The 12,508-nt window shown below is 34.8% G+C and overlaps 1 protein-coding gene and 1 long non-coding RNA gene across 3 annotated transcripts in view; both read right to left on the bottom strand.

The window, feature by feature from the left end:
* Nucleotides 1–1,510: 1,510 nt before the first annotated feature.
* Nucleotides 1,511–6,604, bottom strand: LOC108359452 (uncharacterized). Its single transcript, XR_001846926.1, has 3 exons — nt 6,401–6,604; nt 5,361–5,362; nt 1,511–1,521 (listed from the first exon to the last, which is right to left on the bottom strand). It is a non-coding gene; the product is annotated as an uncharacterized LOC108359452 (long non-coding RNA).
* A 654-nt stretch (nt 6,605–7,258) lies between these two features.
* The window catches only part of cyst (rho guanine nucleotide exchange factor 18 cysts), a 151,648-nt gene continuing 146,398 nt past the window's right edge, over nt 7,259–12,508 (bottom strand). For both annotated transcript variants that reach the window (XM_017611325.1, XM_017611326.1), the window contains one exon: nt 7,259–12,177. In XM_017611325.1, the coding sequence (XP_017466814.1) occupies nt 8,693–12,177 (3,485 nt within the window). In that variant the 3' untranslated portion in view covers nt 7,259–8,692. The remainder of the gene's footprint in view (nt 12,178–12,508) is intronic.

The raw sequence follows: 12,508 nt of genomic DNA, 5'->3' as shown, positions 1-12,508 counted from the left end.
ATCAGACTTCTTTCAGTAGGCTTCGAACCGACGATCCCACTGACTCAGCCAGTTGCCTATGCACCGTGCTAAGTACACCTTGTAAATTATCGTTTGCTTTTTTCCACTATTTTTAATTTTGTTATGCCAACACAATCAAGCGCAGCTATTCCGCTGCAATTCACTTGATCATGTGGTTGTTGGTATTGTTCGTTTTTGCTAATAATTCAATTTTTAGAATGTTTAACTTTTAGGTGTGCTCGTACTTAAGTTATTTGTTTTATATTTTTAAATTTTGAAAACATTAACCTCCAAAACTTTTTTGAATCTTCAAGAACTACGAAAATTTTGAAATTTTCAAAAACGACGAAATATATAAATGTTTTCAACATTCGAAAACTTTTAATATTGTTTAATCAATTTTGCATATTCGACACTTTTACTTAGAAAGAATTTGTTAGGNTCCTGAAGATAAGAAAAGTTTTCCGATTGAAAACTGTTGATTTTCAAGAATTCTACACTATTTCTACGAAAAGTTGTTTTTCCCCCATATAAAATACATGGAAAACTTTGAGCGCTTTGAGCACTCCCTATTTTTGTTTTTTTTTTCAGAATAAAAAAATAGGGGATATTTTTTTCGATATAGAACAATCCTAGGGGGTGCCGACATTAAAAATCCGACCTTATTTTTTTACATACATTTTTGTACCACTTTAATGTACATGTGCGAACATTTAGNCATATAAAATACATGGAAAACTTTGAGCGCTTTGAGCACTCCCTATTTTTGTTTTTTTTTTCAGAATAAAAAAATAGGGGATATTTTTTTCGATATAGAACAATCCTAGGGGGTGCCGACATTAAAAATCCGACCTTATTTTTTTACATACATTTTTGTACCACTTTAATGTACATGTGCGAACATTTAGGACAAAGAAGAGAGCATGCACATTCATAATATGATACACCGAAAATAAGTTATTTTATTTTATTGATAAAGAAAAGGATAAAGGCAAAGCTAAAAGTAAGAACAAAAACAAAGATGCGTAAAGATAAATGCAAAAATTAAGATCAAGGTAAATTTAAAGTTTTACTAACACTCTAAAAAATTTTTGTTTAAATTTGCGCATATTAAGATAGGTAACCAGTTTCCTCTCTTCATGAATGCAAATCTACACACGGTGTTGATTAAATTAAACACTGCCCGTTTACTTTTACTTATCAGATGTGTGGCGTAGAACATATTTCAAATTAGTTTGCTGAGTTCTAAACATTTATTGTTCACAATTTCACAGTGTACACATAAAATAATTAAAATTTGCTCTAAAAAAATTCTTTAAATTTACGCATATAAAGAGAGGTAACCAGTTTCCTCTCCTAATGCGTGCAAAATTAAACGCTGTCTGTTTACTTTTACAAACGAAATTTGTCACGTAGAGAAAAATTACACACAAAGTGTTTAAAATTTAGTAAATATGAGCACTTAACAGTGGCGGATCCAGGGGGAAGGGGGAATTGTGAACATGTATTCATAATATTCAACTGTAAAAAATGATGAATGAGATATTTTAAATCCGAAAATATTTCAATTTCCCTGAATATCGTGAAATATCATTGCAAGAATATATAATGAATGGATGCTTTTGAAAATTTGAATTCATGGAAAAAGGGTGTAAAATTTCGCTTGAGTTTGAAATTTTAGTTGTGTACTAAGCTTGTTATTTGAGCAGCCTTCATCTAGAAGCGTTAAATTTTGAAAGACGCGCGACTCAGTTGGTAAATCTTGGAAATACATTCAGCTCCGTCTGTGAACTAATCAATTAGTATATTCCTCACAGTTTATCCGCAAAGTTTCCCCAGATATGGGAAAACTTACAACTGATTGAAAACACTGTATATTGTCATTTTGTGATTTGTTTGGACTGTGGAAGCTTATTATTGAGAAATAATTCCTGTAAACAAAAGACGCTGCAGTCTGCGATGGTAAGTATCTATTCCATATTCATGAATTTATGATAGTTTTTCGTATAAACTAAACTTTTCGAATACTCGTTGATATCTCATTGCGTGCCTTTTGGCAATCGACTAAAAGAATTGGAATCCAAAAATTTTCCACTTTTCTGAACATTCCCAAAATTTTGTATTGATATAACCGAGTTTGAGAATTTTAAATTTTTCAACAATTTTTATTGAGCTCGAGGCCGTTTTTTAATGAAAATTTTATTGTGGAAAAGCAACAATAATTTGAACAAATGGAAGAAGTGATAGCTATTTCGGAAATCACCACATTTCCTCATCAGACTTCTTTCAATAGGCTTCGAACCGACGNTTTTTAATGAAAATTTATTGTGGAAAAGCAACAATAATTTGAAAAAATGGTAGAAGTGATAGCTATTTCGGAAATCACCACATTTCCTCATCAGACTTCTTTCAGTAGGCTTCGAACCGACGATCCCACTGACTCAGCCAGTTGCCTATGCACCGTGCTAAGTACACCTTGTAAATTATCGTTTGCTTTTTTCCACTATTTTTAATTTTGTTATGCCAACACAATCAAGCGCAGCTATTCCGCTGCAATTCACTTGATCATGTGGTTGTTGGTATTGTTCGTTTTTGCTAATAATTCAATTTTTAGAATGTTTAACTTTTAGGTGTGCTCGTACTTAAGTTATTTGTTTTATATTTTTAAATTTTGAAAACATTAACCTCCAAAACTTTTTTGAATCTTCAAGAACTACGAAAATTTTGAAATTTTCAAAAACGACGAAATATATAAATGTTTTCAACATTCGAAAACTTTTAATATTGTTTAATCAATTTTGCATATTCGACACTTTTACTTAGAAAGAATTTGTTAGGATTCCTACAATTCTCAAAATTTTAGAAAAATAAAAAATTTCTAGAAATCTAGTATTTATCATTATATTGAATTATTCTGATATAATTTCTCAAATTCACAAATTTTTGAAAGTTTAGAAAATTTGGAATTCAACTCGTTATTTAAAATTGAAAACATCAAGAAATTCAAAACTATCAAAACTCTAAAAATTTTTAATTGCGGTGATTTTTAAATTTGTGAAGTTTTTTAAACCTTTTGTGATTTTTTAAATCCATCCTCCTTCCACCCCAAGAATTACTGCTGGGTCCGCCCCAGGCACTTGATATTTATTATTAGTAAAAAATATATTTTTACGTTCAAAATTTTTGCAAATTTAAACACATTATGTGTATTTTTTAAACATCTCATGTTCAAAATAAAATCTTGAACATCTTGTGCGTATATCTACACACATTCTGATTGAAAAACAAACACTTTTCAGTAGTAATTTTACATGCACTTTTTAGAGTGAATATAAGGGCAAAGGTGAAGGGGTATGTGTAGATGTAGAAAATGATAAACATAAAGATGATAAAGGAAGAAACATTAAAATAAAGGTAATTATAAAGAAAATTATATAGAGACTCAGCCTGGGAACTATTTCGGGATTTTCGGTATTTCTCGGGACTTATCGATATAATAATCGATAGTTTTATCGATTTTGTTATCGATATTTTTATCGAATTTGTTATAGCTTTGCGTATCGATATTTTAATCGATGTTATCGATAATGTTATCGGCTTTGTTATCGTTATTTTTATCAAATTTGTTAACGATTCGGGTATCGATTGTGTTATCGATATTTTTATCGATTTGGGTATTGATTTTATTGATATTTTGCCACCGCATGACCGTGACGTTGACGTTGCTTATCTCTCTCTCTCTCTATCAACGGCAAATTTGATATGTTTCTACGCACTTCCATGGTAGCCTGCGTACACGTTCGTGCGTAACCGCGCTCTAACACTTATTTTTCCTCTTCCAGCGATAAGTGTCCGTGTCCAACAGCAAGGGAAAAAGATATGCAAATAACCCTTTCCCACTGAGAGGAGCACACATCTACAAAAAATAAACCACCTGTTCTGTTTTGTGGGTTATTTTTTCTCTTAAATAGTGATGGCTATTTTGGGACACTTTCAAAGTGGAGGGATATTTTCGACCTCTGATAGCGACTGACTTTTGGCAAATAAACGTGCAAGAAATAGTTCCGATACTAGCAAATCAATATTCTTATTAAGTCTCATCAAAAAATTCCTTATCGTTTAAAGAATAAAGAGAATTCCGCATTATACTATAGTCTGCTTCCCGACATAAGCTACTATTCCACAAGAACACAGATATACAGGCATGTTCTGCAAATCGTACGATTTCAAATCGGTGCGATTTACAAAATCTATTTCGGAGGATTTATATTAAAGAGGGAAAAATTTGGCGCTAAATCGATGGACATAACGTAAATGATGGGTTTCTAGCAGTTTCCATTTGAAATATTTAATACTTTGATTAAAAATATACAACAATACTTTGCAAATCGCACCGATTTTAAATCGTACGATTTGCAGAACATGCCTGATAATTTCATGCATTTTTCCAACATCCGGCATGTGCTGAAAGTCGTACTTACCTAAAGGGCTACACGCCCAAAATCATTTCTACGTGTTCCTATTTAATTAAACTTTGCATATTTATTAATTCCTGCAAAATTGGACCATTTAATATTAATATTATCAAATTATTCTGCATTGTTTACATATTTTCCTATGCGTTTTGTCCTTTCTCTTTCGCAATTGCACCAAGATGACGTCACTCAAAAATTACGCTCAAAAATCCTCTCATGGTCGCAATCTTGTATTCCCGGCAAACATTGAGGTTAGTTATCGGTTGGAGAATGATTGGAGGACTAGCCACGTTCTCCAATCTCAAACGTTAGAGAACGACTCGAAAAACTATCGAGAATCATAACGATCTCAACAAAAATGGGGCATAGTTCTCGACTCGAGAAAATATTGATTTTCCAATCGTATTCCAATGTTGATCTCTAATGGGATTCGAGTGTGAATTTCAAACTGCTGTTTTGCCTTGCTTTGTTTGTAAAATTTGTATTAAATGTATTCACAATTAAATAATAATGAATTATCTGAACTTAAAAATAATTTATGAGTAATTCATTTGGAATATTGCTTCTTTACATTTATTTGAATTTGCGTTGTTGCTCTAATCGTTCTCGAATCGAATTCTAATATAATTATCTAACTTCGTCATCGACTCGAGAACGATTAGAGAAGTACCCTAGTTATCTAATGTAGAAATCCAAATTTCTCTAACGTTAGAGACTGTGTTTGCTGGGTTCCCATGGTGAAACGAATACTATTCTATCGGTCTTGTTGTATTCCAGTGGTCGGCATACTAATACGACGTTTCCACGCTTCGTAATTCGCTCTCTAAGTAATTCGTGAATTACCCTGTTTCCACGACACATTCGTTATTAGTTTGGCATCTCTACTTCTTGTTCTTCGCTATTTATTATTATTTTTGTGTAATGCAAATATCGAAGATGGAGAAAAAATTTAAGTTATCGTCAACGATTTTGATTTATATTCAGGCATGTTCTGCAAATCGTACGATTTAAAATCGGTGCGATTTGCAAAGTATTGTTGTATATTTTTAATCAAAGTATTAAATGTTTCAAATGGAAACTGCTAGAAACACATCGTTTACGTTATGTCCATCGATTTAGCGCCAAATTTTTCCCTCTTTAATATAAATCCTCCGAAATAGATTTTGTAAATCGCACCGATTTGAAATCGTACGATTTGTAGAACATGCCTGATAGAGAATATTTTATTAACTTATTTCCCAGCAACTAGAAAGTGCCAGCAAATGGGCCAGGCCGGTGAAAATTTCGATATATTTCCGATAAATATTAGAGAAGGCACCGATTCGTTCGTCATTCGCATGGTAATTCGATATGAATTACCTCAAAATTTTTTATGGCGAATTACGTATTTCAAAGGGTAATTGGATGGCGAATGACAAATGCGGGAGCGAATTACGAATGAGAGAACACATTGCGAAGCGTGGAAACATCGTATAACACATTCAAACGATTCAATGAGTGAGACTGTGTGCGTTAAATGCACTGCTCAGCTGCCGCTATTTGTATACGTGTGAACAGGGCTGCCAACCATACTTAGCTATGAAGTGACATATTGAGGATAAAAAAGTGCCAAAATGTGCCAAATAGAAAAATAAAAGTGCCATTATTTTTAATTCTTCCCATTTACCATTAAAATTAGAAATACATTCCTAAAACAAAAGTCCAATGCCAACCAGCTGTATACACTAAAGAAATTAGAAAATTTTAGTTGAGAATAATAAGTCCACGCAAAGGATTTCACAAAAATGTATTGAAATATTACTATTTTTCAAAAGTGCCATTTTGGCACTTTGTGCCAAATTGAAAAATTAAGTGCCATTTTAAGTAAAATAGGGCTACAAATGCCACGGTTTGAGCCAAGTTGGCAGCCCTGCGTGTGAAACAACAAATAAATATTTAACATTAAGGCGATTTATTTGAAACAAATTAAAAGAAACAATGGCAGAATATCTCTTTGTGTATACATTCATTTGTCAGTGCTACCAAACCATATTGCCAAATTATTAGTGAAACAAAACAAACAGAGCGGATCATAAACTGAACCAGACATCTATCAGGATCATATCGTTGTTGTTGCGTTTGCATCGAAAATTTTCCACTCGATGTATAAGTAGTCGATGCATCGATGTTTTCTGTAAACTGACATCTCTAGTACATCGAACCTCCAAACATCGCTTTGTCTGAAATTCAAAGGAAGCAAGATGCAGTTTATAGCTCATAAAATTTTAGTATAATAAAGTGCAGGTTTCAATTGCTTTCATTTTTAATACTTTTTCTTTTGCTGACTTGCACTTTGTTATACTAAAATTGTATGAGCTATATAACTACATACCCAAAAATTTTCCAAATACTCATATTAAAAAGTTCAAAATATTGATGAAAATTTGTTGATTTTTTTATAAATTTTGTATTGAGTTTGAAATATTGTACTACATGGTTTTGGTTAAAGCATGAACAATATTTCTATAAAAAATAATAAAAAGCGTTAACTTGAGACATGTTATGTATACTTAAATAAAAAAATCAACACGTGAACACTTGTCTGAGTCACCATAATAAAAGTTTGTTATATTGTTTGAAATTGCTTTTGTTTTAATTCCATAGTGGAGAAAACTCTATGCGTATCGATGCATCGATGTACGCCCTCCGATGCATCGACAAATATCGATGCAACGATGCGAGGAAAAACATCGATGTAGTTTTGCCACTGAAATCCCTATAAAACAGTGCTCCCCAGTTTCTGTCGGGCCTCCACCCCTTTCTTTATGTAGAAAAAAAAAACGTAAGGCTGTAGTTTAACGTTTTTCATTTTATTATAATCAGTGGATATACTGAAATAAATATTTATTTTGGGCAGAAAATCTAAAAACATATGTATGCATTTTTAATATGTATTGCCTACAAAAATGCGCATGTCAACAATAATAAGTTCGTGCGGATTTTTGAAAAGGTCGTAGGCTACAAGGTTTTAAGTCAAATGATTTTTTCTTTAAGCAGCTTTAAAATTTAAGTTTAGCTTTTTCTCTGATGTCTTTATTACAGCAAATTCAAACATCACATTTAAAGTACGTGAATTCCGAGATAATTATGCCAATTTCTTAAATACACTTATTTTAAGTAGCGACAATGCAAATAAATTAGCCGCCCAATTCTGTGTTTTCTTGATAATTTATTTGTAAAGAAATGTTATTAAGATTTGTATCAAGTAAAAGCTCCCTTCTTCGCAAGGCGAATTCATATAAGGTGGTATCGATTCAACAAATACAATTACTTGTATTTTGTTTTTCACTCACTAGCAAAATATAAAATTTTGACCAGGAAACGCTACTCAATACTGTTGAAACAACCACCTTATATAAATTCGCCTTGATTTCAACATGAGGTGAAATTATTTTATTCTCACATGTGAGTAATATGAGTTTAAAAGCAAAAAAGCTTTTGACTGTCGTACCGAGTGGGTATAGATGTCTACTATAATTTCGATGTGTCGCAGGTTCAAATACCGGCACATGCGGAATTTAAATGATAGAGACAATTTTCTCATATACAAAATTTATAATTTTCACATTCAATTTGTAACCGCTTGTCAATAGCATTTTCAATCTTGATAATTCATCAAGAAAAGAGCTTTTGATTTCTGTGCTAGAATCCCAATTCTTGATAAAAAATAAAAAATTGCCAAATTATAAAATATGTTGAATTTATCAAGTGCACAGAATCGGGCTGTAGATGCTTTAAATCTTAAAATCTAGTATGAGTCTTTTGTTTGAGCTGTTACAAAGTGCTTATGCATTCACCTGAATGAACCTTGAACCGCACCGATTTTGAACCGGATTAACCGCTTTTTCAACAAATTAACTGAACCATTAACCGAACCAAAATTTTCCACAAATGTTTGATCCGAACCGAAAACCAAACCACTAAATATAGGGTATGACATAAATTATATATGTTTATAGATATATATTTTTTTATCATTATTTAATAAAAATAACACAAATATATATAGTCCTTTTCAATTCCCGAACAGTGGAGTCGAACCGAAACCTCAAAAAAACCGAAACGACGAAAATTTTCATCCGGCTCAAGTTCCTGGTTCAAAGACAAAAAATAAGTACGATAGGGTTGAATTCTTCTTTATCTTACACTTAAATTTCAACCTCTGGCGAAAATGAGCGTCAGAAGTAAATCTCTTCTTCATCTGGTTTTGCTTTGTTGTTTTTGCTTTGATGGTTAAAAGGATTGGTTCCGACTGATGAGCCAGTGCTATTTTCCATCGCCACTATAGTTTGTGGACTACGGGATGAAGCCGGTGTTGTACTTGCATTAGTTTGTCGCTGACTCAAATTAAATGTCGACGAAGAATCGGTGCGGCTCATGTTCACCGTAGGTGGTGATGGTGAGGTTGTCGTCCTGGTATTTGGATGCTGAATGATTGCAGGAGAACTTCCAGTGCGTGCGTGTTGTGTAGCAATTTGCGATGCACTAAAGTTGGAAGTAGATGAGCGTTTGTCCGCCAGCTTAAGTGGTAGCATTTGAGTGCAGATCGGTTGTTGTTGTGACGAGCTTGCATTGAAGCTGGCTGATTTATCGATTTTGCCGCTACCCGATGTGAAACTTTGGGATGTGGTCGAGGAGAGGGAGGACAGTTTCATTGGAATTTTCTGCTTAATGCAAGTCTGGTTTATTTTTGGCGCATTAGTAGCACTAAGTAGGTTAACGGGAGGAGTTTTAGAGGTCGTCGAAGATGTACGCCATTTGTCCTTCCGTCGATCAACAGTGTTCTGTGCTAATGTAATGGGTGTTGACGTGTCACTTTTAAAGTGTCCAGCCTCGTGACTGTCATGTGTATCATCGCTGGAAGGAACGGCTACGGGTATTGAAGGACTATTAATCAACAACGGCGTATTTGGCGATAGTAACAATCCCTGATTGGAAAGTAGTTCCATTTTGCGATAAAGTTGTTCACGTTGTTGTTTGATATCATCTTGTTCGGCTTTTATTTGCTCTTGGAGCTTAATTTGCTGCGCCCGTTTCTCATCTAATTCCAGCTCTTGTTGCTCCCTCTGGCGTATCCAAGCAGTCTTTTCTTCTTGTAATTTGTCTTGCAAATTTCGAAGCTCTTCCAACTGATCATTATGCGTGTAAGCGACGCGAGGACTCTCACGATACAATGCCAACTGCAACTGTAAGCTGTGTACGGTGGTCATCTGTTGTGACACAATACAAAGCAGAGTATGTAAGTGATGCGATATTTGTAATGCTGCATAATTGTGATCCTTGATAGTAATATCTTCACTTCCAAGCGTCGTAGCATATTCGCTCGTAGGATACGTCTTACTAGATGATGAATGCAGCTTCAAAGTTATTAATGACGAACCTGTTTTGGAATCATGTTTCTCTTCAAGTTCCTGAAGTCGTGGCGTCAAGGATTGCAATGTAGACATTTTTGAAATATCACGGCAAGGAAAACAATTTTTTCCTCGTTTTTCGTCAAAACCAGCAAATGTTTCAGCACGTTTGGGCAACGTAGGGGACGCATAGTTACCACTTTGTTTTTCACCCACCGAACTTACAGAACGCGACACTGGCAATCCAGTTGATGCGGTGTACACCATGGCAGCCAATTGACTAATGCTCTGCGCCGTGTTCAACACGTACTTCCACAATTCGGTGGTGTTGCAATCCACACCAACCAAATCCTTATACGAACCGAATGTAGCCAGAAAATTCGATGCATTCATAGAGCTTCCATTTACTAAGGTACCACTTGCGCCACTGCTGTTATTTGGGCCAGATGCTGCAGTCACTTCCGAAAAGTTATTCTGTTCCTTAAGCAAGTTCAATTGAAGGAAAACCTTATCTTCCAGTAAAATAGCATGGTCAATATCTTTCTGTCTGATCTTATCAATAAGATCACGTTTGCTGACACCTATACGAAGCTTTTCCTCAGCTGTGAGATCTTCACTTTCGATGACTTCTGAAGATGGACATTCCAGAACAGCTTGCCGTATCGACTGGATCCAGATATTTTTATCCTTCGGTTGCTGCACTTTCAACTCGTACATTTCTGGAAATGATGGATTCGATGAAATTATATAAATACCGCGTGCTTCCGTTCCAGCTTTTTCACGTATCAACAACTTTTGTAATGGCACTACGCCCGCCTTGTGTTCTGGTGTGAAAAATGTGTATTTATTGTGAGCTGAATTCTCACCAAGAAAGCAAAGACAGTCCGTAAGTACGACAACTAATACTATTTGCATCTTAGAACGACCCTGCATTAAAGTGGCAAGGCCCTCAAATTTCAGTCTGCGGCGTGATTCAATACCAATATCAGCTTTGCGAAAAGGTTTATTTTTATAGATAGCGAAAGATTTTTGGTCGACGCGATTAAAAATGTCAAGTTGTCTTTCTCGTAACTCTTTCTCTGCAACGCATGCGTCAACATCTATAAGCAAGGCCTTTACTAGATTCAGAGCATGTTGTAGCTTATCCGCTTCCAACTTATCATCCCGGGCGCTTTTCAGAAGCGGCTCAATCAGCAAAGGGTACTTGGTAAGACGCTGTGTAACAAAGAGTATACACTCTGGAATACCCTTCTTCTTTAACAGTGGGTTGGCTAAACAATGTTTGTACCATTGAGCAAATGTTTGATCGCGGCTCGTCAAGCATGCTTTGAAGTGCTCCAATGCTGTTCGGTGATTAGCACAAAATTCGCCGTACGCTAATCGTAAGTGCTGCGCTTTTTCCAATGAAAACAAATCTAACAATATATCAGCGATACTTTCAACGACGTACTGCTCCCTTTGTTTTTGGCGCAGTTTCTTCAAAAAGCTTATATGTAACTCTGTTAGTTCGGATAAACGAGGAAACATATTATTAATATTCATAGAGGGAAAATGACGTTCTAAGCTCTCGACGAAAACCTTTTGCATAACAAGTAGGGTCTGACAATGGTGTTTTTCAGTCATAATAAATTCATAGATATGTTCCTGTCTTTTGATCTGTTTTTCTTTGAGTGACTTTAAAACATCCTTTGGTACGCTGGGCGACCATGAGTCATGCTCTTCAGCTGCAATTCCCAGTACAGAGTCGGCGCCGAGGTCTTGTGCTTCGATGGGAGGGTCGTTAAGAAATTCCGAACGGATTAATGGAGCATCATCGTTTATATTTCCTCCTTGATCAATTCCATCGTAGAAATCTTGACCACCTTCTGTCTTTTCAGAACCTTTCTTTATGCCAGCTGAGGGCATTTTTTGACTACTGCCAGCACCTGATTTCTTGGCTTTACATTCCATTTGATGTTCTTTAATATTTGACATTGATATATTGCTACCGCAAGCATCACATGTTCCAGTTTTCCCTCCTGACTTCATCTTGCTTTTATCCTTTTTCTTGCGAAAGAAGAGTGAGCCGCGCTTACGTCGCTTTTCTACGTTGTCGTAAGCCTCAATTTTTACATGTGCACGTAAAAGGGTCTGGTTCTCATCCTCACTGTCGTAGAGATGTCGCCCTTTAATCTCCTCTTTAGCAACAATTGAGGAAGTAGATATGCTCTTTTGTAGAGGAATACGGATTTCTGTTGCAAGATTACGCTTGGCGGCAATGCGCTGAAAGTCGCGAGCCAATTCCGCCTCGTTTAGAGAATGTGTTGAAATTCCTAGAACAATAAATTTTGTAGATATTAGTTAAACTATGTAATATAGTATTTGGTTTTAGAATGTCATAAATAGTATTAAATATTGTTGAGCCACACAAATGCACAATAGGTCAAATCACCCCATTTTTTGTGCGAAATTCAAATTTCGGAAAGGAATAATTTTTTACTGCAGTCATGTTAGAAATACTCTAAAACCTTGGGAAATGTACCTTTGTTTTGCATAATGTTAAGTAGATATGTTAAGTATTTCAAATACAAGTGCTTGCAATGCAGATACAAAATACGCATTTATATTTTGTAATTAAATACATTTTTACAGAAGTATTTTGTA

This window comes from Rhagoletis zephyria, unplaced genomic scaffold (genome assembly GCF_001687245.7).
Source record: "Rhagoletis zephyria isolate East Lansing unplaced genomic scaffold, Rhagoletis_zephyria_1.1 Rzeph_scaffold_00394, whole genome shotgun sequence".
Taxonomy (NCBI): domain Eukaryota; kingdom Metazoa; phylum Arthropoda; class Insecta; order Diptera; family Tephritidae; genus Rhagoletis; species Rhagoletis zephyria.
This window is presented reverse-complemented; position numbering and strand designations above follow the sequence as displayed.